The 22776-nt window shown below is 55.1% G+C and overlaps 2 protein-coding genes and 2 long non-coding RNA genes across 13 annotated transcripts in view; 2 read left to right on the top strand and 2 right to left on the bottom strand.

Moving 5' to 3' along the window:
• Positions 1-682: 682 nt before the first annotated feature.
• Positions 683-7339, bottom strand: LTBR (lymphotoxin beta receptor). Of its 2 annotated transcripts, none has more exons than XM_005610856.4 (10): positions 6903-7339; positions 6690-6786; positions 6318-6443; positions 6087-6239; positions 5611-5707; positions 5380-5471; positions 3063-3170; positions 2722-2747; positions 1894-2122; positions 683-1574 (listed from the first exon to the last, which is right to left on the bottom strand). In XM_005610856.4, the coding sequence occupies exons 1-10, from the start codon at positions 7017-7019 to the stop codon at positions 1333-1335; spliced, it is 1287 nt and encodes a 428-aa protein (XP_005610913.1). In that variant the 5' UTR covers positions 7020-7339; the 3' UTR covers positions 683-1332. The 2 variants fall into 2 exon arrangements, with proteins under 2 accessions (XP_005610913.1, XP_001492220.3); XM_001492170.7 differs by having other exon boundaries at positions 6924-7305.
• On the top strand, positions 6311-12252 carry LOC138924640 (uncharacterized). 2 transcript variants are annotated; one of them, XR_011439663.1, is made up of 4 exons: positions 6311-6450; positions 6583-6757; positions 9570-9674; positions 10517-12252. It is a non-coding gene; the product is annotated as an uncharacterized lncRNA (long non-coding RNA). The 2 variants fall into 2 exon arrangements; XR_011439662.1 differs by having other exon boundaries at positions 6319-6450; positions 6579-6757.
• LOC138924641 (uncharacterized) lies at positions 12181-15280 on the bottom strand. Its single transcript, XR_011439665.1, has 2 exons — positions 15187-15280; positions 12181-12661 (listed from the first exon to the last, which is right to left on the bottom strand). It is a non-coding gene; the product is annotated as an uncharacterized lncRNA (long non-coding RNA).
• Positions 12949-22776, top strand: part of SCNN1A (sodium channel epithelial 1 subunit alpha) — a 23025-nt gene continuing 13197 nt past the window's right edge. The window contains exons 1-2 of one of the 8 annotated variants that reach the window (XM_070269800.1): positions 12949-13717; positions 15945-16315. In XM_070269800.1, the coding sequence (XP_070125901.1) occupies positions 15960-16315 (356 nt within the window). In that variant the 5' untranslated portion in view covers positions 12949-13717; positions 15945-15959. Of the gene's footprint in view, positions 13718-14456; positions 15781-15944; positions 16316-22776 lie in introns of those variants that run through there. The other 7 variants (XM_070269798.1, XM_070269799.1, XM_070269797.1 and 4 more) reach the window with 7 other exon arrangements.

Raw genomic sequence — 22776 nt, 5'->3', positions numbered from 1 at the left:
AAGTTCTTTTTCGGAAAAAATAAAATAAGACAAAAAGAAATAAACAAGGCGAAAATCAGGAGTGCTCCTGAGTTGAAGGAGGCTGGCCCGGATCTCTGTGCCAACAGAACGTGAACTTGGCCTCTCGCACTTTGTGTCTAAAGTGCCTATGCTTCCCATCAACCGAGCTGAGCTCACAGAGCACTTTCCCCTTTGCCTTGTGGCTGGAGGTTGGAGGGTTGGCTGAGACTTAATGCTGGTGGGACGTCCAGAGGGCGGCGGATTGGAGAAAACCAGCACATTTTACCTGGTCAACGGCATTCTCTAAGGGTGTGGGATGTGAAGTTTTTACACACAAGGCCTCTGGGGCCAGGCAGGCTGGGTGCAGATCCCAGCTTTGCCATTTGCAGCTGAACTGGACATGTGACCTACCCTCTCTGTGCCTCAGTTTCCTCATTTGTTAAATGGGAACAGTAAGAGGACCTCCCTCCTGCGGGTGTCCTGAGGATTACATCAGTCAACGTGTACAGCATGTAGGACACTGCCTGGCGCGCCGTCCGCCATCGCTGGCTAACAGCGTTATCGCCTGAATTACATGTACCATCCCCCATAGAAATCGCTCCGTGGGGTTATATTTTCAGGTTTTGACCTTTGTCTTTGACGTTGTCCCCCTGGAATAGGGTTCCCAAGAAAATCAATGATCTAGTCTTAATCTCCTCTTTATTTGCAGGTGGTTACAATTTATAAATACACTCACCATTTTCTTCCCCCTCCAAAGCTCTCCCTATACCTGGTAACCCGACCCAAATCCCCAGTTTTTAGTGACTCCCCTTCCTCTCTAGGAACTCTAGTCCTCATGGGACTCCATCTTCATAAAGGGTCTACCTCAGTCCATGTGAAGTGCGGGCCCTCAAATGGCCTCTGAAGCTTGGGGATGCGCACCACGAATCTGTCAGAGGTCCTGGTGACATCCTCGCAAGTGACCATGTGGCTGGCTCCCCTCCGTGCCGTGCTTAGGGTGCGGAGTGCCATGGCGGGCAGCAGTTAGCATCGGATGCCCTGTCCGTGCCTGAAGCTGAGCTGGTGCAGCCCCAGGGGGCAGGGGGTGAATGAAGTCTCAGACCTGCCAGGCGGTGGTGAGCATCCTGTGGTGGGCACCGCACCCAGCCAGTGCCCGGCCTTGCTCTCCGAGGCCTGGCCCCTCAGGGTCTTCCCCCAGGGGCCCTCCCCAGGCCCTCTGTCCATCCTGTGTGGGTCGGGCTGCCTCAGGGAGAAGGTGCTCCTCCACCTCCCTTCTCTGGGCTTTTCCCAGACGCCATCAGGCAGGGGTGACAAGTTGAGTCCTTGGCCCTGTTAGAGGGCATGGCACCCCAGTGTCTCTGTCTCAGCCAGGTGCCAAGCTTTGCCATCTTCCTGGTAGGGTGTAGAGAGCCCGGGAGGGCCAGGGGTACCTTCTTCCGGGATGGGGTATGGAGGCTCGGGGGGAGCTGGGGGGTCGCCAGGGCCCCGTGCTCCCCCCAGCACTGGCCCATTGTAGATGTAGATGTTGCCAGTGACAGTCACAGACCCGCCAGTGACATGAATGCCGTTGGTACCTGTGGGAAGGGAGGCAGCGTGAGAGGGGCCGAGGGGGCACTGTTGAGGGAGGAAGGCCTATGTGCCCCCGTTCCTCCCGCTCTCCCTTCCCTGTCTCTGCTCCCATTTGCTATTGGTTTCTTGAATTCTGTGCTCATTTCTCTGTTTCTGGGTTTTCCGTCTCCTTCCTCTCTCTCGTTGGGACACTCTGGAGAGCTGTCGGAGTCTCTGTCTTGCCTGTTTTCCTCTTATTTCTGTCTGGCCCACACTTTCTCTTCCTGCCACCATCCCTCCCACCCTCCGCACCCCTCTTCTCCCTGCCACCTGCCCCAGGCTCACCGTGGGCCACGGGGCCTTGTTCTGGGAGCTCAGCCTCCAGCTCCCTGGCCTGGCCAAGAGGACTCTGCTGTTGTAGCACCTCTTCCTCCAAAGCTGGCGTCGTTGGGAGCCTGGCCAGGGCCGGGGACAAGTCTGCAGAGATGGGCAGAAGTGGCTCTACCAGATCAGGGAAATGTGGGCTGACCCTCGGAGGCTCCCAGCTTCCATCAGGAGCATTTGATTCCTCTCCCTGCAGCAGAGAGGCAGAGAACCAACCAATGATGTGGGCCTCAGACCCATCTTTCTTTAATTCCCACACCCCACCCCACATTTAGGTAGCTCATCACCCTCCTCTGCTCCTCATCATGCTCTCTGCCTCAGGGCCTTTGCACCTGATGTTCCTTCTTCCTAGAGTACTCTCCTTTGGATATCCTGATGGCTGGCTCCCTCGTTTCTTCAGCTCTCTGCTCAAATATCAGCTTATCAGAGAGGCCCTAGCTCTCCACTCTGGCTAAGGTAACATACCCTCATCCTTTACCACTGTCACTCACTGTCCCTCTACCCTGCTTCATTTAGCAGTTATCACCACCTGATACATATTTGTTTAACTTCATTCTTGCTCCACTGGCGTGTGAGTGCAGGAAGGTGGGTCCTTTGTTTTGCTCACTGCCATATCCACAGTGCCTAGAACAGTGGCTGGCACACGGTGTGCTCAACAAATGATTAGTTGAATGAATGAATGAATGTGGAAGCCTGCACACCCTTTTCCTGCCAACCTCACCTGGTTCACCCATCCCCCTCTGCCCCCCCCCCCCCCCCGCACCCCGCCTTCTCAGCCTTCCCCAGTACCTCTGGACGCCTCTTGAGCAGGGATCCTGCAACAGAAAATGAAATAGGTGTGGGGCCTCAGGCAGACCTCAGACCCCGGGCTCTCACCAGCCACACCCCACCGCGTTGTGTTGCTGCCCATCCTGGGGTCCCAGAAGAAACAGGCTCCCAATACCCTTATCTCCAGTCTCAGAATGGGGGGCTGGATGGAGATGATGTCTATGTTGGGGGCAGGCACTGGGAGGCTTGAGGGTGTGGAGGGCCAGAAGGGTTGGTGCTGGGGAAGTTACGTATTCCCAGCAGCCCCTCTCCCCCATCCCGGTGGGGACAGGTGCCCGGGCCCGCAGCCGGCTCCTTCCTACCCAGCTTTCTGCAGAGAGACGGGTGGCTCTTCCAGGTGCAGGCGAGGACGGTGGTGAGGAACAGAAAGGAGACCAGCGGCAGCAGGATGGCCAGCACCAGCATGGTTCCTGCCAGAACAGCAGACAGGAGGGGGCATGACAACTCAGAGAAGGGCGGAGGGGAAGGGAGTAGGGACAGCTTTCCAGTCTCTGGGCAACCCAGACAGAGGAAAGGGGAGCAGCTTTTCCCTTCCAGCCCTACTGCGGTCCCTAAAGGCAGAATTAGAGAAACTTCCCTCCGGTTACAGAGAAAGGGAACTAAGCTGGACTCGGGGAGGCCCTCCTGACAGCCAGGAGAAACTCTGTCAGGGATGGAGGTGTCTGGGGCTGGTGCAGGCGCCCACTGGCTTAGAGACAGGCTGTGGCAGTCTTGTGGGTGAGGACGGGCGCTTGGGCAGGTGGTGGTCTAGAGCTGGAAGGGGGAGCGGGAGGCAGCATGGGGAGGGTGGGGCTTGGGGCTGTGAGTAGACTCAGGCCACAGGGTAGGGCCACGTTTCCCAGGACTTGCCCGCCTTACAGAGAGGCCACGGTAGGCACCGAGGTTGCCCCCTGTACCTGTGAGGGTGTTTACAGGGGTGGGAGAGTCGGGGAGCCTCGCGGCTGAACTCTGCCTGTGGCTGCCTGGGAGCCACCCCCTCGCTCAGGGCAGGTTCCAGAAGGGGAAGGGAAAGGGAGCCTGGGAGTTGAGTTTCTCAGGCCCTGATGTGTAGTGGATAATTTCTGCCCTTCTCTGGGCCTTGGTGCTGCCGTCGACAGCATGAGTCTGCAGGGCCATCAGCTCGATGGATCGGGGAAGGGCCTGAAGGCTTGCATATTTACATACTGGGAGTTGGCTCTTTCTGATCCATGTAACTCTGTGTTTTGGGGGTGACAGAATGGGAGGCACGGTGAAAAAAATGAGACCTGGAGTCTTGGACACCTGGGTTCCTGCCCAGCTGTGTGACTTCGTCAGTCATTTTGCCTCTTTGAGCATCAGTTTTTTCATATGTGAAACAAGCAGTTTAGCTTACACATTCTCTAAAATGCCAATCATATTTGAAACATAGTTAAAAATCAATAAGAGGATATGGAAAAATACTTATGGCAGAGTTGAATGAAAAACCAGGTTACAAAACATTCAAATGACTCCACTTTTAGAAAAAAAATGATATGTATAGACATACATAGAAAAACGTCTAGGAGGATATATTCAAAAATGTTAAGAATGGCTACGCTAGGTGAATGGCTCTGTGGGCGATTTTTAGTTTTGTGTCTGAATTTTCTGATTTTCTCCAGTGAGTATGCACTACGGCAATGGCTTTGGAGTAAGACCTCAGTATGGGTCTTCATAACACCAGTTACCATGTGGGCAAGTCACGTGACCTCCCTGGGCCTCAGTGTCCTCATCCACTCAGTGAGAATAATAGGACCGCTTCGTGGGATCGTTGAGAGGATTAAGTGAGTCAGTGAATGTCAAGTGTTCACAGAGAGCCTGACATACAGCTCCCAATAAATGGAAACTATGATTATAAACATTTGGTAATTTAAAAACGTTAATAAAATAAACTCTCCCGGGGCTGGCCCCGTGGCTGAGTGGTTAAGTTTGCGCGCTCCGCTGCTGGCGGCCCAGTGTTTCGTTGGTTCGAATCCTGGGTGCGGACATGGCACTGCTCATCAAACCACGCTGAGGCAGTGTCCCACATGCCACAACTAGAAGGACCCACAACGAAGAATATACAACTATGTACTGGGGGGCTTTGGGGAGAAAAAGGAAAAAAATAAAATCTTTAAAAAAAAAAAAATTCTCCCCCAGTTAATAACGGTTGCCATCATTGAAAACATCCTGTAATCGTTATTAGGCGAGGAAATCAATAACCCCAGAGAAAAAAACAAAAAAGAGCCAAATGTAGGATCATCTCTCTAACAATGAAAGTGTGTAATCTAATAAAGAGGAATTCAGTCTAGTAAACGGATTATATGATGGTGGCATGTCCAAAATGATGACGATGATGTCAGTTACAATTACATCTCAGTGTGGCAGTGTTCCTTGGCATAATATTAATATAATTATAAGTTATACGTGTGATCTATAACTTAAAAAGTATGTGTGTGTGTGTTTGTGTAAGTAAATTGGCTTAGGGATACTCCAGTTTCTCTTTATGGAACTTTTCTTCTTTCCCTGATTCTGAGAGGGAAGGGTTCATCTTTTCCCCATTTTTGTAGATGGTTGGAATTAAGGCATTTTCCCAGACCGCACCCCCCCACCCCTGCTCAGTACCCCTCAACCCTGGCCCCTCACCTGGCATCTCCGGGGACTCGGACGGATTTCTGCAGCTGGTGTCCGACTGGGCGGTGCCAGGAGCGGCCTCCACCAGGCCCTGGTCCTCACACCTGTGGAGGAAAGAGGCCTAACTCAAGTGGGCTGATGGCTGGAAGCAAGGCAGGTCCCAGGGAGTTGAGCACTGGGATGGAGTTGTCAGCAGCTGGGGCTTCTGGGAGGGTGGGAGGAACATGGAGGGGGCACGCTCACCTGGTGTGGGGCTGGCAGCGGGCGCTGGGGGAGGAGGTGTTCTGGAAGTACCCTGTCTTACAGGGAACACAGTTGCTGTTAGCCTCCCAGACTTCATCTGGCAGGAGAAAGGCAAGGCCAGCCAATGTGAGTGGGCAAAGGGAGGCCCTTGCCCAGTTGTGAGCTTCCTTCACTCCCACTGGATGCCCCCTCCCTGCACACCCACCCCATTCTGTAGCTGGCACCTTTCCGGATCTCCCCCTTGTCCCAGCTCTCCCAGTGCTGCGAGGAGTCCCCCCAAGCCCCTGTGCTTGCTCCAGGTCCATTTCTCTGTAGCTCCCTTCTGTGAGCCTTTCCCAGGGAGTAAGAAGAGGCATTTTACGCTAAAGAGAACTACCCGGGGGCTCACCATGGACACAGTGCCATGCTCCCTGCCCTCATTCACAATCACCCGAGCCCAGCCTCCTTCCTGCCCTCTGCCCTCAGGGACCTCTGACCTTTGGGCTCGGCTTCGGTGCCAGGTGGGCAGTCAGAGAGTGGCTCGCAGTGTACACACTCAGGGTCCCGAAGGACACAGAACATTCCTGGCTGGCAGCGGCACTGGGTTTTCTGTTTGCCAGTGCAAGGTGCAGTCTCCTCGAAGCCCAGCACTGGTGGGGAACGGGAGAGCTCAGCCTAGGGGCTGGGCTTCAGGAGATCCCAGCCCGCCCCAGGCACACCCCACTCACTCTGGTCACAGGGGCGGCACAGCTGGCAGATGGACAGATGGTTCCAGTGCTCGTTGTACGAATTTTCGGGACATGTGGCACAAACTGTGTTCTGGCCACGGGTACATTCAGCTGAGACATGCGTGCCTAGGATGTGAGTGGGGCAGTGGGGGTGTCAGGGGACTGGGGTTCCACCCTTTCCTCAGCCGCCTGCTGTGTGACCCTGGGCCTGTCCCTCTCGGTGCCTACATATGAGGGATTCTCATTGCCTGTCTCTGCCAGCCAGCTCTCCTGGGAGATGGTGTCCATCTTCCCTCCGAGGCAGCGAGGTGGACTGGAGGCCCTTGCAGCCCCCCTCCCTGTCTCAGCCTTCTTGGGGACGTCACCTCTTACCTGGGGGGCAGCGGGAGCAGCAGACCTGATGCTTGGCCTCGTAGTACTCCTTTTCCTCGTCCTGGCAGGTATGGTTTTCCGTGTGGTATGGGGGCACCTTCAAGGGGAGGTGGAAGTGGGGGAGAATTATTCAGGGGTCAGCTCGGGAGGGCAGAGGGACTAGAGAGAGGGCTGCCCAGACCCTTCTTCCCTACCCAGGCCCACCCCACCTACCTTCACAGGCCCCTCCCTCACCGATCTGGGCTGAGATGCTGCCAGCAGAGCGCAGAGGCCCAGCATGAGTGGCCCCAAGGCCAGGCCGCAGGGGGAGGTGGCCGACGGCAAGCGCATGGCGGCCGGTGGGCCAGTGGACCAGATGGGTGGAGGCCCCGGAGGAAGGTGGGAGGCCTGGATGTGCTGGGCAGGGGTGGCAGCAACCTCCCGAGCCCAGGGGCAGGGACCCAACTGGCCGACGTGCCCCCGGGGGCCGGAGCGGCCGGGCCTGGCCTGGCCTCCGGGGCGCCAGGGGCTCCAGCGCCGGGCTCAGGAAGTGGGAGTGGAGTGAGCCGGCCACGGGGCGGGGACAGGGAGCGCTGGGAGCTGAGGCCGGCTGTCTGTCGCAACCGGGAAGAGGAACAGGCTTGGCTGCCCGACGCAGGGCGGGAGGGGGCGGCCGGGAAAGCACGTGAGGGCAGCGGGGCCGGAACCCGGCCTCCTCCCTTCTTCGGAAGTCTGACAGGGAGAGGAGGACGGCAGGGCCGGGCCTGCCAGCGGGACAGGGCCGCAGAGCCAGTGGACAGTCCTCAGATGGGCCTCCGGGAGCCCAGCTGGCGCAGAGCTGCCCAGGGAACAGCGGGGCTTGAGACAGAGCAGGGTCCAGCCGGGCGCCAGATCTGACAAATGGAGGGGCCTGGGCCTGACAAACATGGGGCGTGCAGAGAGCCACGGAGACCCAGGGACGCCGGCCAGACGCAGCATCTGGGAACCAGAGGGCCTGGTTGGCAGTCTATCTGGATTCGTGGGTTCCTGCCCTATTGTGTGACTTTTTAAATAAGCTATAAAAGAATACGGCAGCCAGCTCTCCTCTCCCCAACCCAGGCCACATATCAGTGGGCACAGGTCACCTACAATACACTCCAGAGGGGGCAGTGGCCCCTGCTCCCAGTCCTTAGAGAATGGGAAGGATGTGCAGAAACGAGTTTCAGACAGCAGGGGCCAGCTAGGTGGAGTTGGGCAGCCACAGCCCTCAGTCCCAGCTTCCTCGGCCAGGAGCCTCTGAATCCTCTGAACTGGAGGGAGCTGACAGCCCACCAGTCCAGTCCCCTCACCTTAAGGATGAGAGGACCGAGGCTCAGGGTGCCAAGGAGAGGAGACCAGGACTCCAGGGGTCTTAGTCTGGTCCCTGCCCCCTTTCTCCCTGTCGTTCCCTGCAACCCATTAACACTCCCCCCATGCCCACCCATGGTGACTTGCAGCTGCCTGCCTTCCTCTCCCTTGTGCCAGCCTCTCTGGCCTCCAAGTTTCTGTGCTCCTGGCTAACTCCCACTTGTCCCTGAGTGTCACTGGGGCTCTGGGAAGCACCCCCACCCGAGGCTGCATAGCCCCCAGGTAGACTGCTCTCCGTGACCTGCTGTTTATTGTCTGCCACACCACCAGGCTGGGGGCTTTGCGGTGGCCTGGACCAAATTCTTTTTTTTTTTTAAGATTTTATTTTTCCTTTTTCTCCCCAAAGCGCCCCCCCCCCCGCCCCCCCGGTACGTAGTTGTGTATTTTTAGTTGTGGGTCCTTCTAGTTGTGGCATGTGGGATGCCGCCTCAGCATGGCCTGATGAGTGGTGCCATGTCCGTGCCCAGGATTCGAACCAGTGAAACCCTGGGCCGCCAAAGCAGAGCGTGCAAACTTAACCACTCAGCCACAGGGCCGGCCCCTGGACTGAATCTTTAAATCTGCATTCCTAGTGCTTAGCGCAGAGTCTGGCACACGTCACATGCCCAGTACATGTTTACGGAATAAATGAACGATGACTTCTCCATGTCACAGAGCCAGTCCCTGGCAGAACCAACCTAGAGTCCAAGTCTCCTAACTTCTGGGTCCCAGCTCATTCCAGTAACCACTTTACGTCCTTGTGACTCAGGGGTGCCTCCACTGGCACGAGGGGCTGACTTACTCTCTTGAGATAGGTCACCTGGGCATTGTCCCTGTCCCCTCCCTGGAGGGCCTTGTTCAGCACTCATCCTTACCCTGGTTGGTCAGACTGGCTGGACAGGCCCTTGATGGACGAGCTGGGAAGTCCTGGTGCAGGGGTGTGCCCGGGCAGGAGGGCTCACAGAAGGGTGAAGGGGCCTGCCTAAGCCCTAGACATTTCACTCTCCTCCCCTGGTGCAGGCCTAGGACCTGCCCTCCGCTGGCACACGTTTATACAGATGGGCCAAGGCTGCCTGGGAAGGGAAGAAATGTCAGAACCGCATGCACTGCTCAGGGCTGTGGCTCATTCCAGGTCAAGGGAATTGGGGGCTGAGAGTGGACTCACCACTGAGTGTTTACATGCGTAAAGGTATGTGTGAGTAATGGCCTTAGACCCCTTTTTCTCTTTTTTCTTTTTACTCTTTATTATGGAAATTCACACATAACATAAGGAGAAGGAGAGAAAAATAATATTGTGAACTTTCGTCTACTTGTTACCCAGCTTCAACTCAGGGCCAGTCTTATTTCTTCCATATAACCCTCCTCCGCTCGTCTAATCTCCCCGTAATTATTTTGAAGCAAACCCCGGATAGACATCATTTCAGTTGAAAATATTTCAGAATTTTACTCTAAAAAGACAGGAACTCTTTTTCTTTTAATTGCGATATAACATATAAACTATGAAGTCATAAAGTAACTCTAATCTTATGTATACAGATCAATGAATTTTCACCCTTGTTTATTCCCGTGCATCTCCCCACATTTCCTGCACCCCAAGAGTTTCCTGCATGCCCTTTCTGGTCGAAGATCCTTGCTTCACAGGTAAGCACTATCACAGATCCTTTTTAACTCCAGCTGGCTGAACTATATCTTTCCTGCTGCTGCCAGTCTCTTGCAGTCGCTTCAGGCTTCAAGGTCTCTCTGGGTCCTAAGGAAAGAGCCCTAAGATCTGGACTCTAATCCTGGCCCCATCACTTCACCTCTCTGGGCCTATTTTTTGGTGCCGGTCAACTGCTGGTGTGCTTTCAGATCCGTTCTCCACCCTTTCCGGGCTCTGCTTTGTATCACTACTGGGAACTACATTTCCCAGACTCCTTTTCCCCCGGCTTCTGGGTTGGTTCATACACTAGGATGACAGGTGGGTGGAGGACAGGTGGGTGGGAGGAGGGAAGAAACCAGGCTATTTCTCCCCCTCTCTCTTTGTTCTCTGCCATCTCCCACAGTTGGTTGTGTGTCTTCCTTCCCTCCTTCCATAATCCTGTCTCCTACCAGGCACCCCCACTATTTAGCTCCTGCCAAATAGCTCTGGGGACTTCTGGGTCTATAATGCTATCTCACCCTGCTGTTTTCCCTGCCCTGGAGATGGTAGCTGCTTCCTGCTCTGCTATTTTCGGGGTTGCCTCACTGTCTCCTGTTGGCTTCTCAGCTCTCCCATCACCCATGTACAAAGTCTCTGTGTTAAATTTCTTTCGTTTGAAAGACTTAGAGTGTTTCCTGTTTCCCAGCTGGACCATGACTGGCAAATCTTTTCCATAAGTGGTTATTATAATGCCTGCTCAACCTTCTCCAGGAGGATGAAGGGAGAGTCAAAGGGGGGAGCAATCCACAAATTCTTTGTGGGCAGGCCATTATCTCTGCTTCTTTCCTTTTGTGTTCTTCACCAGCTTCCTTGAAATCTCACTGATTTCCACTCGGCAACACCAGACCCGGCTGAGCGCCTCGTAGACTCGCAGAATGTGTGGGAGCTGGCTCTTCTCCAGGCCTTCTTCAGAGGGGATTGCTGAGACATCCTTCTTCCCAGAGGCCCAGGAAGAATCCAAAAAGGGGGTTGCTGGGAATGGATTCTTCTAAATATTCTTTTTGTCTCTCCTCTTCCCCACACTGCTCTTAGCCAACCGGTGCCCTGGGAAAGGGTCTGGTGAACACTGACAAATGTGGACCTGATGAGGGTCGACTTTCTCCAGAGTGTTTGCACTTTCACTGGGGACAACCTCTTAGTCCAGCTGTCTCAGCTGGCGTGATTTTACTCCCCGGAGACATTTGGCAATATCTGGAGGAGTTTCTGATTGTCACAATTCAGGGGGTACTATTGGCATCTAGTCAGTGGGGGCCAGGGATGGGCACAGGAATCCTGCCTTAGCCTGAAGGAGTAGACTGCCAGTGGTGAGCTTCTAAGCATCCTGCAGTGACCGCCTGGAGCGGCCGGGAGGGGTTTTCTGGTACATGGTTTTAGGTTAAGGAGAAATTCATACGATATAAGTGCAGAGAAAAAAATCACGGTTTTCCACAGTGGGCAGCCCAGTGTGGAGAGGCTAATTAGTTCTAAGTGGTAAGAATAAACTGACTGACTTTGAGTGACTCATTTTTACCCTAGAAAGGATAGAGACTGAAATGGGAAAAGTGAAGGAAATTTAGATAAATCAATAGACCACAAATTAATGGGTTATTAGAGGAAATTAGGATGCTTGATGCTTTGGGGATATTTTCTCATAGCACATCACTCTCTGTCAAAGATTAACCTTGGGTCTTACCCAAGATGCCAGTTCTGCTGTCTTCTGCAGCGTGGGTCAACATATGGAGACCACTAGACAGTGGGGCCACCAAGACGAATAAGCCTAGTGCCGGTCCTCAGAGAACTTGTGTTACGATCTGCGCATATGTAAACACGCACAGATGCACAGACACACCCCCCAGGATAATAACAGTACACAGCTGTAAGTGCTGCTGTCAAGTACATAAGGCTCTCGCCGGGAGCGTGGAGGAGAAAGTGAATCCTTCCATGGTCCCCTGTTCCCCAGAGAGCAAAAGGCAGGAAGACCCTTTGAACCCATAACCCTCATCCCTCTGGCTTCCCTTCTCTCCCTGGAGCCTCTGCACAGTTTATGGCCACACCACAGGGTCAGAGGCTGGCTGGTGTTGGGTGAGGGGAGGCAGCCCAGGTAGGAAAGAAGGGCTAGGGCTCTGGGAGATGTGAGGGGTGAGAGGGGTTCCAAGACAAGCTTTCAAGGCCCTGGATCCCCCACAGAACCGGACTCCACTTCTCTGGACCTCAGGGGAGCAGCACTGAGCTTGGAAAGGGGAGCCTCAGCTCTCAGTCTGGCCCCACCCCGAACCCCTGGGTGACTGTGGGCAAGTCACTGCCTCTCCGGCGGCCTCAGTTCCCTCATGCGTTAAACATGGGGCGAGATGCAGAGTCAGATGGAAAGGGCCTTTGCAACCTTCTGGGCTGCCTTACCCACCCCTCCTGCCCTTTCATTTTTCAGATGAGAGCACTGGGCCCAGAGAGGTAAAATGCCTTTTTCAAAGTCACATCGATTAAAAGCAAAAATGAAAGTCATAGAAGAATATCTATTACATGGACCATTTGTGAAAAAAGCAATAAATTTTGTTTTTTTAAAAATACATGTAAGTCTATAAAAACACACAAAAAGATACAGATGGATACAAGGATTACAGTGGCTCCCCTGGGCCGAGGGGTGGGAGAGGAATGGGACAAAGCGAGGCTTTTATTGTGCTGTACACTTCTGTAGTGTTGGAAAATTGTATCGTGACAAACAGGTATTTGGGTATTATTTCTGCACCTTAAAACATAATCTTTAAAATGGAGCTCTGACAAAAGTGCAGTTCTTTGGGGGCCGGCCAGGTGGCATAGTGGTTAAGTTCCCGCTCTCCACTTCAGAGGCTCAGGGTTTGCCGGTTCAGATCCTGGGCGCGGACGTACACACCGCTCATCAGGCCATGCTGTGGTGGCGTCCCACGTAAAAGAACTAGAAGGACTTACAGTTAGGATATACACCTATGTGCTGGGGCTTTGGGGAGAAAAAAAAAAGAGAAAGATTGGCAACAGATGTTAGCTCAGGGCCAATCTTCCTCACCAAAGCATAAAAAAAAACCCAAGAGAGAACAACAAAATAAATGCTATTTGAAAAAAAAGTGCAGGTCTCAGATTCCTGTTTTTCTTGCAACAACAAGCTTGGTCAGGCCTCTTCTGGGTCTGGAATGCTGCTGTCTCAGGCACGGGCTGCCACCCTGGCAGGTGGTTACAGGGACACCACACTCTGCGGCTGAGCCCAGACCAGGCCTGGCAATTCTTCTCACAGAGCCCTTGAGACAAAAGCTGTCTGCCTGCTGCCTTAAGCCAGCGGCCGGATTTCAGGCCCCAGCTAGCAAATAGAAAAGGCAGAGGGGAGCCTCTGGGAACCTTTGAGATCCTAGGGGCGGGTGCCATGTGCCCCATGTGTAGGTGGGGTCATCCCTGCTTTAAGGACCTGGCTCGGGGAGAGGGAGCTTCAAGGGGAATCTGGATCCTGTGGGAAGGTGGGGACAGCGTAGAGGGCTTTTCACAGAGCCAGGGAGAGAACCCAGGCCCCGGACTGCTGACGAGTCCACGGACTCTGCTTGTGAGCGCGTGAAGCTTCCCGGCTTTCACACCCAGGTGCAGGGGGCCCAGTCCTCATGCATCTGCTCTTGGAAACAAACCGCAAAAGCCCTAAGTAGACAACCCTCGAGGAGAATTCTGATTCTGTTTTTCGCTCTGCGGCTATTGTGTTTTCACAATGTGTCCTCAGAAAACTGGCTTCTCTTGTGGAGGGTGCATTTCTTCTTCTGGAAAATGAAGAAAAAGCCAGCCTTTCCCCTCCCAGGGGAAGGGTCTCAGCAGGCGTCAAGGGAAGCAATGGGACTGGGTTTGGAATCCTGGCTGATGCCAGCTCTCACTTGAAGAGGCCACGAGAGACAGTCTGGAGAGGAAGCCACGAGACGAGTTTGTACCCTGCTGCCCTCTTTGCCTGGTAAACACTTTGTTGTTCCTCAAGACTCAGCTGAGATGCCACCTTCTCCAGGAAGTCTTCCTGGGTCTCCTTGGGGTGAGTGCCTCTCCCTCCCTCCCCAGCCAGGCTCCCTCAGCACTTGGTTCTTATTTCTGCCGCTAGAGTCCTTTTCTTATGATATTGCAGGCCTGTCTCCTGCCTCGTCTAAGTCAGTGCTCAGGCTGGGCCTGTGTCTGCACATGGCAGGGAAGCCTGTGCCTGCCCCTCTGAGGAGGCAGGAAAAGCCGGGGCGCACACCAGGGCTGCCTCCTGCGGGGCCACAGGTGGCAGACCTCCTGCCACACATGCAGGGCTGGGCTGTGCGGATGGGTCTCCTGTCTGGTGCCTCATCGGCCCTCTTTTTGGGCCTGGTTCTCGGACCCTTCCCTCTGCTTGCTCACCAATTGGCGCTTCTCTCTTTCTCCTCTTGCTGGATTATGTTTGGGTCAGAAATTTTGGAGGAAAAACACAGCCCCTACCATGAGCTTTTCCTTCCTCCGCGGGTGGTGTTGACCGGGGCCACGCCCACCCTCTTCCTCTCTCGTCTAGCACTGCCCACGCCCCTCCCTGCCCCTCAGTGCCGCTGTCCCTGGCGCTCTGGGGGCTCCGGGTCTGTGCCCAAGTGCCCTGCCTAGCCCCTGTGCTGCCTGTCCGGTGCCCACATTCCTGCAACCCCGTGACCACAACAGGGGCCATGACACATTCCTGGCCTGGCAGCCAATGGTGTAAAAAAGAACAGAATGTCCCAAGGCCCCGCCCTGTCCCTTGCTTCCCTGGGCCCCTCCCTGCCCTGGGCAAGGTGAGGGGTGGTGGTGAGGAGTCAGGTGAGAAGAGGACAGACTGAGAGGGGAGGCAGAGGGATGCTTCACACTCAGGGCCCAGGGCCAGGGGGGCCAGGAGGTGTTCCCACTTTGGTGAGCAGGAAGGAAGCTTGCAGATACCCCTTCTCCTGCCTCTCCAAGATCTGGGGGTGAGGCTGACCCAGGGGTGCCCTTGGAGGGATTCCCCAGGGAGGGGACCCAGCTCCCGGAAGCCCACGTGGGGCTCCCTCCCCTGCTCTGCTGCCTGGGAGTAGAGAGGCCCTTTGGGGCTGGCTCCCTCTCTTCACCCTCCTCTCTCTGCCTCTCCTCCCCATGTGCCCTCCTGCATCCCTCCGTCCCGGTCCCGGTCGCTCACCTGCCCTCCTCCATCCATCTCCCTTTTTCTGCCTTCCCTGTCCTCCTGGTCTCCCCCCTTGGCCTCACTCCCCCTGGCTTGTTCTTTTTCCTTGCTTTGCCCTCTTGGCTTTGTGTTCAGGATCCTTCTCCTTGTTCAGGCTCTCCGGCCCCACCTGTCATTCTGTCTCCCACTCTCCTTGCCTGTCAGCTCTGCTTCACTCCCTAAGCCCCTTCTCCAGTCTCCCTTCAGACCCCCTCTCACCTTCTGCAGTGCCAGCACTCCCTGGTCACCTGCCCTCGGGGGCCCCCCTCCCTTGGGAGAACTCTCAGCTCTGACTCCTCCTCTGCCCCTCCCCCTGCCCTGCTCACCTTTAATTGAGATGCTAATGAGGCTTCAGTCGCTTCCATCCCCAGCAGGCGGGCAGGCTCCCTGGCCCGGCTGCTGCACCTGTCAGGTGAGGGGGAGGAGAGGACTGGCTGCCAGATTCAACTGGAAAGGAACCAGTCCCAGTCCAGCCACACCTGGGAGTGGGGAGCAGGAGGCAGCCCAGACCTCCTGGAGCCCTGCAGTCCCTGGGACGGAGAGGGAGTCAGGACACAGCCCGAGGCCAGGGCCAGAGACAGGAGGAGAGAGCCCAGACTGAGAGGGGGAAAGGCAGGGAGGAAGAGGAAGAGAGGCAGGATCAGAGAGCCTGGTACAGAGAGAGGAGGCACGAAAGGAAGAAGAGAGCCGAGAAAGAGACCCAAAGAGAAGCAGAAGGGAGAGAGAGAGAGAGAGAGAGAGAAAGAGAGACTAAGACACGGAGATCCTGGAGGAAGAAGACCCAAAGAAAGAGACTGACTACTGTGGCAACAGAGAGGGAGGTGCTAGGAGGGAGCCCAAAAGGTGGCCTTATCAGGGAAGCAGAGGAGAGACCACGGCAGGGAAGCCCAGCTCCAGCTCTTCTGGCCCAACTCCGGCAGGTCAGCTGGCTCCTGGGACGGTCGGTAGAGGGAGGGAGGAGTGGGAGAAAGTGGGCTCAGGGTGGGATTCCGGCATGGCCAGGACCAGCCTCCCTCTGGGTTCAAGATGATGGGTGAGGGCAACCCGGAGCCCAGAACTCAGCCCTGACCCTCAACCTCTACAGCCTACCCAGGGGCTCATGAAGGGAGACAAGCATGAGGAGCAGGAGCTGGGCTCTGAACCCACGGCCCCCCAGCAGCCCACGGAGGAGGAGGAGGCCCTTATCGAGTTCCACCGCTCCTACCGAGAGCTCTTCGAGTTCTTCTGCAACCACACCACCATCCATGGCGCCATCCGCCTGGTGTGCTCCCAGCACAACCGCATGAAGACGGCCTTCTGGGCTGTGCTCTGGCTCTGCACCTTCGGCATGATGTACTGGCAGTTCGGCCTGCTGTTCGGAGAGTACTTCAGCTACCCCGTCAGCCTCAACATCAACCTCAACTCCGACAAGCTCGTCTTTCCCGCCGTTACCATCTGCACCCTCAACCCCTACAGGTCAGTTGGTCCCTCTGCCACATCCTGGCAGTGGTGCCTGCAAGGGAAGTATGGAGGGTACAGAGGTGCCCACTGGGCAGGCAGACCTCAGCCCCAGGGGTAGGAGGCGAAACTCCTGTCCCCAGGCAGACCTCCCTTCGGGCAAGATAGGGAGCCCCACTGGATGGACTGGTAGCGCTGCCCAGTGGAGCCTTCCCAGGGCTGTGGTTGTTGAACCAGGAGGCCCCTCCGCCTCCCTCCCCGCCTTCCCCCCACAGCTGGGAGGGAGTGCTGAGGAGGTCAAGATGCTGATAACTCCAAAAGGGCAGGGTAGAGATCTTCCCCATCCCTTCCCTGGAGCAAGAGGAGAGCAAAGAACTGGCCTCCTCCACCTCAAGAGAAGAGCCTGCTGGAGAGTTGAGGCCACCGCAGGGGCTGTGGCCCTGGGTGGTGGCAGCTGACAGGAGCTGGGCCCTGGCAGGGGAGTTTGTTTTGGAGAAAGCAAAGTAGGGGGTGGTGGCAAAGCAATCCATGAGCCTTGAGGCTGAGGCTGGAGAGTTACAGAGCCAGAGGAGACAGGACAGAATAGAAAGCAGCCCTTGTCAAGCTGTTTCCCCAAAGACCCAGGTGACCCCTGCTGGGCTGCACAGCTCACCTGCCCAGGTGCCTGACTTTTAAGTGCTGGGTGTTTCTTGAAGTTTTGGGTTTCATCACTGCTCTTTGCCAATCTTTGGTCCGGAAGCCAGGGGGAGTGGTAACCACGGAGAAGAAAGGAGGTCAGGGCTGGTTGGGTGTTTATATATACCTTTTATGTGTGTTCACTCAGTCAGGCAACACCGTGGGAACACCTGCGGCCCGCCAGCCACTGTGCTAGGCACCTGGCAAATGGGCTCATTAATAATTCATCCAGTCTCTGTCGAAGCCCAGGTACTTGGCTGGGTATTGAAAGATAAAGTGAGATGGAAGAGATAGGCAAGTAAACAAGTAACTGCAGCACTGTGCTAAGTATCACGAAAATCGTGTGAGTTATTGTCTCTGTCTTCAAGGAGTGTGAGATTTATGAGTGCATGTGTGTGATTGCATGAGTGTGTATGAGCAAACACAGGGTATGCGTGCGAGTATGGATGACTGGGTTGGTCACATATTGGGGGTGGAGGCCCCCAGTCTGTCTGTTGTGTCCAGAGGTGTGTCATGGACTAATAAGGGTTGGGACGTCCTGTCCTTCAGAGAGAAAACTGCCAGGCCATCTCGATTAGCCTCCATATGATGCCCAGAGTAAGGGGCCCTTTAGTCAGAAGCTGCTTCATGCACCAGATGCTGCTAAGTACCCTGCAGCATCTCCATTCATTCTCCCATGTGTCCTCCGAGGCAGCTACTATTATTATCCCTATTTGGCACTTGAGGAAACTGAGGCAGAGAAAGACAGGTCACAAGGTCACAGAGATAGAGACTGAGCTGTGACTCATCCTGTTTTCCTGATCCCAAACTCCTGCCTTTTAACACCCGAGACGTGCAGCTCGGAATCAATGGAGTTTCCAATCTGATGTTCACTTCTCTTTTCCGAGTCCTTGTTCCCCTGGTGCCCTTGGGCTTTGCTCCTCTCCTTCCAGACTTCCCACCCCTGTAGCTCCTCTGACCTAGTCTTTCCCCTCCCTCCCCATCCCTCACCCCCTTGGGCCATGGTGGAGGGAAGGGACACTGGGCACCCCAGCCAGCAGGGAGGAAGGGACAACAGGCAGGGTAGTAGGCTCTCAATAAATATTTGTGGTTGAAACACGTGAGTGGGAGGTGTGAGGGCAGGGGTGAACCTGTTGGGGCCTGCATGTTTTCTAAGGTTCTGCTGGGTGCAGGGCCCTGGACAGTCTAGGAAAAAGCCCCAGGGAATGAAAACCACGGCCCCTGCCTCCAGGGGCCTGCTGGTGGGGAGTCAGGTATCCCCACGGCACAAATCCCTCCTGTGTGGATGGCTGTGCGGGACTCAGCGAGGGGAGCACCCTGGAAGGCAGCGGGGTCAGGGGAGCCTCCCCACGCAGGGGAAGGAGACTGAGCACCTGCTGTGTGTTAAGGCCTGCGCTGGGTCTTTATGCACACGGTCTCCCTGAATCCCGGCAAGTCCAGGAGGGGTGCATTGTTATTATTTCTGTTTTGCAGATGAGGACATGGAGGTGAAATAATTTGAGTAAGGTCACACAGCAAATAATAAAGAAGTAATAACAACAATAATAGCTAACAGTTACGCAGTACTTGATATGTGCCAAACCTAAATTAGATTTTTATGTTAAATTATTTAATCCTCACAACAGACCTCTGAAGTAGATATCAGTGTTACTCCCATTTTATGGATGAGGAAAGTGAGGTCCAGAGAGGTTAAGAAACTTGCCCAAGTTCACACAGGTAGCAGGTGGTGAATCTGGGATTCAAAAATCACCCCTGGGGCCCCCTACCTCGGAGCCAGTGTATCCCAGGTTAGCAGCTGAGTCGCAAACCAAGCGTGTTTGATGTCAAGGTGTGTTCTCCCATTGCACTTTAAAGGAGGGGCCAGGCCCAGGTGTCCAGGGGTGGGGGTGCTGGTTGGAGGCCATGGGAAGAGCAGCAGTAAGAGGAGGGGTACTTGTCAGGGTGCGGGAGGGAGGGATCCAGGGTTGTTTGCCCCTGTTCCAGGAGAGGGGCAGGGTGGGTGGACAGGTTCGTGCAGCCTTGCGGGTGGTGACCTGAGTGTGAATCACTGGCCACCAGCTGGCAGCAGGTGCAGGAGGCGGAGGGAGGTGAGTGACTCCTGTGGGGAGCTGGGGGGAGGGAAATCAGGAGACAGATAGATAGAGGAGCTGGCCAGATAACTGGGCTGACGCCCGCCTGCTGGCAGCTGGGCACGGCCAGCAGAGGGAGGGGAAGAAAAAGGGGGTGCAGGGTTCTGGGCTGCTTTGTAACTTCCAGGAGAGGGGACAAGGGCCGAAGACCTTCCACACTAAGCAAGGGAGTGCTACAAATCCAGTGGGGAGGGTCAGCCACAGCAGTCCCTTTCTTTCGGGTCAACAAAGGGCTTTTTCACCCAAGGGAGAGGGCCAGTCACATCCACATCCACGGAAAACAGACCCAAGAGCATATTTTTCATCCAGTCCCAGGAGGGATTTAGGCTGGACCTGAGGAACAACTTGGGGTTCTTAAACAACAAAGGAGGTCATAGAATCTTCCTTCCCGGAGCTGGCAGAGCAGGGGACACACGGCAACAGCAGGGGGTGAGGAGAGGGGCAATTCCCGGGAGAGAGAAGCTACAGGAAGGGAGGGGGGTTCTGAGCCAGGCTGGAGTCCCTAAGCCCGGTGGGGAGCCCCTGTGCTCCCTGCAGGATCTGGAAGCCAGGCCTGGCCGGGACAGAAAGCTCAGACTCTTCAAGCTGACCCTTACCCCTACCCAGTGATGGACTCTTTCTCGGGGCAGGAACCTCACCACCTCTGCACAGCTGTTGTTAGAAAGGTCTTCCTTAGGGAAAGCTGCTGTTTACCGCATCATAATCTCTGCCCTCTGGTTCCGGTCTGTCTCTTTGAAACAGCCCTAAAGACCTCTCTTTTCCCCACAGCCCTCAGTCCAGGCGCGCCTAGGAGAGCACTAACTACACGGCAACCTGCAAAGTCCGCTCTCGCATTCTGATCCTCCTAACCTAAGGAGCTTGTCACCTAAAGAGTCAGATGAGAAAATGGAGGCTCCAGGAAACTAAGGGCTTTGCAGAGGTCACCCAGCTGTTACGTGGAGGAGTCAGAATTGGAATCTGGTCTTAGGCTCCACTTTTATTAAGACCACAAAGTCACACGGTGGATAAGCGGCAGGCAGTGCTCCTGTGCCTGCTTAACTTTTTCTTCTCCGAAAACAGTCAGAACGGCAGTAATGAGAATAAGAACAACAGCAACACTTGTATAGCACCTACCGTGCCAGGAACTTTTTCTATATTCACTCATTTAGTCCCCCTAACAACCCTGTGCAGTGGAGACTATTAATACGCCCATGCTACAGGTGATGGAGCAGAGGCACAGAGAAGATCAGTAACTTCTCCAAGGCTAACCTCAAAGGTGGCCAGGCCAGGCCGTGAGCCTGGAGAGCTGATTACAACGGCTCCGGTCACTTTTCCTGGCATGAGGTGGTTTAGAACGCTCACCACCCTGGCTGGCTGTCCTCTGAACAATCATCGCTTTGTGAACATCTCTTGCTCTTAACATGTCCCAGCCAGGACTGGATTTCACGTGTGAGCTGAGAGCTCGGAACCTACTCTAGAGGGGCTGACTCTGTCCTCAGGGGGGGCTCCAGGTGAGAGGCTGCTGGAGGGCACCTGCCTGCGAAGACATTGTGCTGCAGGCTGAGCTCACGGGGTCATGTGTGGAGGGACTGAACTGAGGCTGTGTGTTCATGCCCCCTGGGAGACAGGTTGGAAGTGCTAGGATATGGAGGAGAATGGGGCTGGGGAAGGGGCCAAAAAAGGGAAGCGAAGGCTTCTAGGTGGTCCTTGGAAGAAGGAGGGAGCAGGGTAGGTCCCCAGATGCACACCGGCAGGGGAGTAAGCTGATGAGTTTCCAGTACCCAGCTCTGCCTAGTACTTCCAGAATGCTGGTTGAGAATGCTCTACTGGGGGTCTCTGGATGGGTGGGATGGAGGCCTGAGCAAATCCCCGGCTGGCGGGTGAGCATGGGCTCTCCTGTGAGAGGCAGCCAGGGAGGGGAAAGAGGGAGGGAGGATAAGGAGACACAGACAGGAAGAGAGCAGACGTATCAGCCCCTAAACCTCCCCGTGTCTCTGCCCCTGACAGTCTGTCCTGACAGGGAAGTGGGGCTGGAGGGGAGACGGCCAGCTTTGGGGAAAGCAGATTTTGCTGCCCGATCTCTAGTGCTTCCAAGCCCGGAGGCAGAAGTAGTGGAAAAAGCAGGGACCGTGGAGTCGAACAGGCCTGGGTTTAGATCTCAGCTCCAGCACATCCTAGCTGAGTGACCGGAGAGGAGTTGTCTAGTGGATGGGCCTCAGTTTCCTCAACTGTCAAATGGGGTTAGTAATGCTGGCCTGATTGAATTGTGCATGGGTTCACCCACCCGCCAGTGCAGGGCTGCCTGCCAGAGCAGATGAGAGTTAAGGGTCGTGGCTGTGACCTGGGTAGGAGGTCAAGGTTAGAAGCCTGGACTGTCTTGCTGAAGCCACTGTCGGCATTCTTTATCCCCTCTCCAGCCCTGGTCTCCTCTTGCCAGGGCCCTCCTGCTTGCAGGACAAGATCTGAAGTCATTAGTGGGGTTACTCAGAGGTCAATTCTCTTAGCTTCAGGTGTCAGCTGAAAGGGAGGGAGAGATTTCTTTTCCGAAGGGGTAATACGGGGATACTTCTTTCTGCTTTAAGCCAAAAAAAGGGAGAGAAGCAGACCGTGGGGAGTGAGGGCGTTCTGTACGGTGCCTGGCCTCTTCTGGAGGCCTAGTCACAGGTGGGAGTGGAGGGGGTGGTCATCAGAGGCCTCTCTGGAAGAGACGGGGGGAGCCGAATATGAGGAAGGCCACTGAGGGGAGAGCCTGGCCCAGGGACAGCCGGGGGCCCAATGGGGAAGAGTGACGTGGCTCGAGAAGTGATAGCTTGGAGCTGGTGATGGGAATGAGGGAGAGGAGGGGGCTGAGGAGGGGCACAGAGGGACTTGAGACAGCTTGGGGGTGGTGGTGGAAAGGGAGGCCCAGCCAAGTGTGGTGGCTCATGTTGTGGAAGTACTCCAGACAAGTTGGGGCACCTGGATTCTTCCTATGTGACCAGGAGAAAGAAACCTCATTTCCCAGGGCTTCAGGCTCCTGTCTGTGTCTTCCTGATGTTCGGTGACCTCTTCACTTTGTGTCAGTGAATGTTTTCTCATTTAACCCTAAGAGCTTCATGCAGTAGGCAGATCTAGCAAAATGTCCATTTTACAGATGAGGAAACTGAGGCTGAGATTCAGAAAGGTTGGGTTACTTGCTAACATTACACAGCTAGAAAGTGTGTGTCTGGAACACCAGGACCCACATCCAGCTGGCTCAGGCCCCGGTGCTCTTTCTGGGGCACCTCACTGACCTCCTACAATAGCCAGAGCCAGCAGGGACAGAATGGAGGGTGGTGTGATGGTTACAGTGCTTTCTGACCCATTTCCCGGCCATGTGACCTTGAGGAGGCCACCATGCCTCAGGCTTTTCACCTGTATTTCACCTGTAAAAGTATTAGCTAACAGTGGCTAATAGCTCAATTACACTGAAGATTAAGTTAAATAACGTACATTCTAATATCACGGTGCCAGGCTCATATTGAGTGCTCAGTAAACGCTAGCTATTATTGTCATTCTTTTCATGACCAATAACAAACAAGTCTCACAGAATGTCACACACACCTCTGACCTGTGCTACATTTCTCCTGTGAGGGGACGAGGGGCAGCTGGAGCTGATTTGATGCCTACGGCCCAGCCGGCTGGACTTTCCAGAGGGAGACAGAAATGGAGCCGAGA

Source organism: Equus caballus, chromosome 6, assembly GCF_041296265.1.
Source record: "Equus caballus isolate H_3958 breed thoroughbred chromosome 6, TB-T2T, whole genome shotgun sequence".
NCBI lineage: Eukaryota > Metazoa > Chordata > Mammalia > Perissodactyla > Equidae > Equus > Equus caballus.
The sequence above is the reverse complement of the archived record's forward strand: the minus strand, read 5'-3'. Positions and strand labels throughout refer to the sequence as shown.

Bases quoted from the DNA above. Each gene is read 5' to 3' on its own strand.
- LTBR (XM_005610856.4), bottom strand. From the start codon at position 7,019: ATGCGCTTGCCGTCGGCCACCTCCCCCTGCGGCCTGGCCTTGGGGCCA. The intron at 6,240-6,317 runs GTGAGTGGGGTG...GTTCCCCACCAG, and splicing joins GTGCCGCCCCTGTGACCAGA to TGCTGGGCTTCGAGGAGACT. The intron at 1,575-1,893 runs GTGAGCCTGGGG...CCCTTCCCACAG, and splicing joins ACAAGGCCCCGTGGCCCACG to GTACCAACGGCATTCATGTC.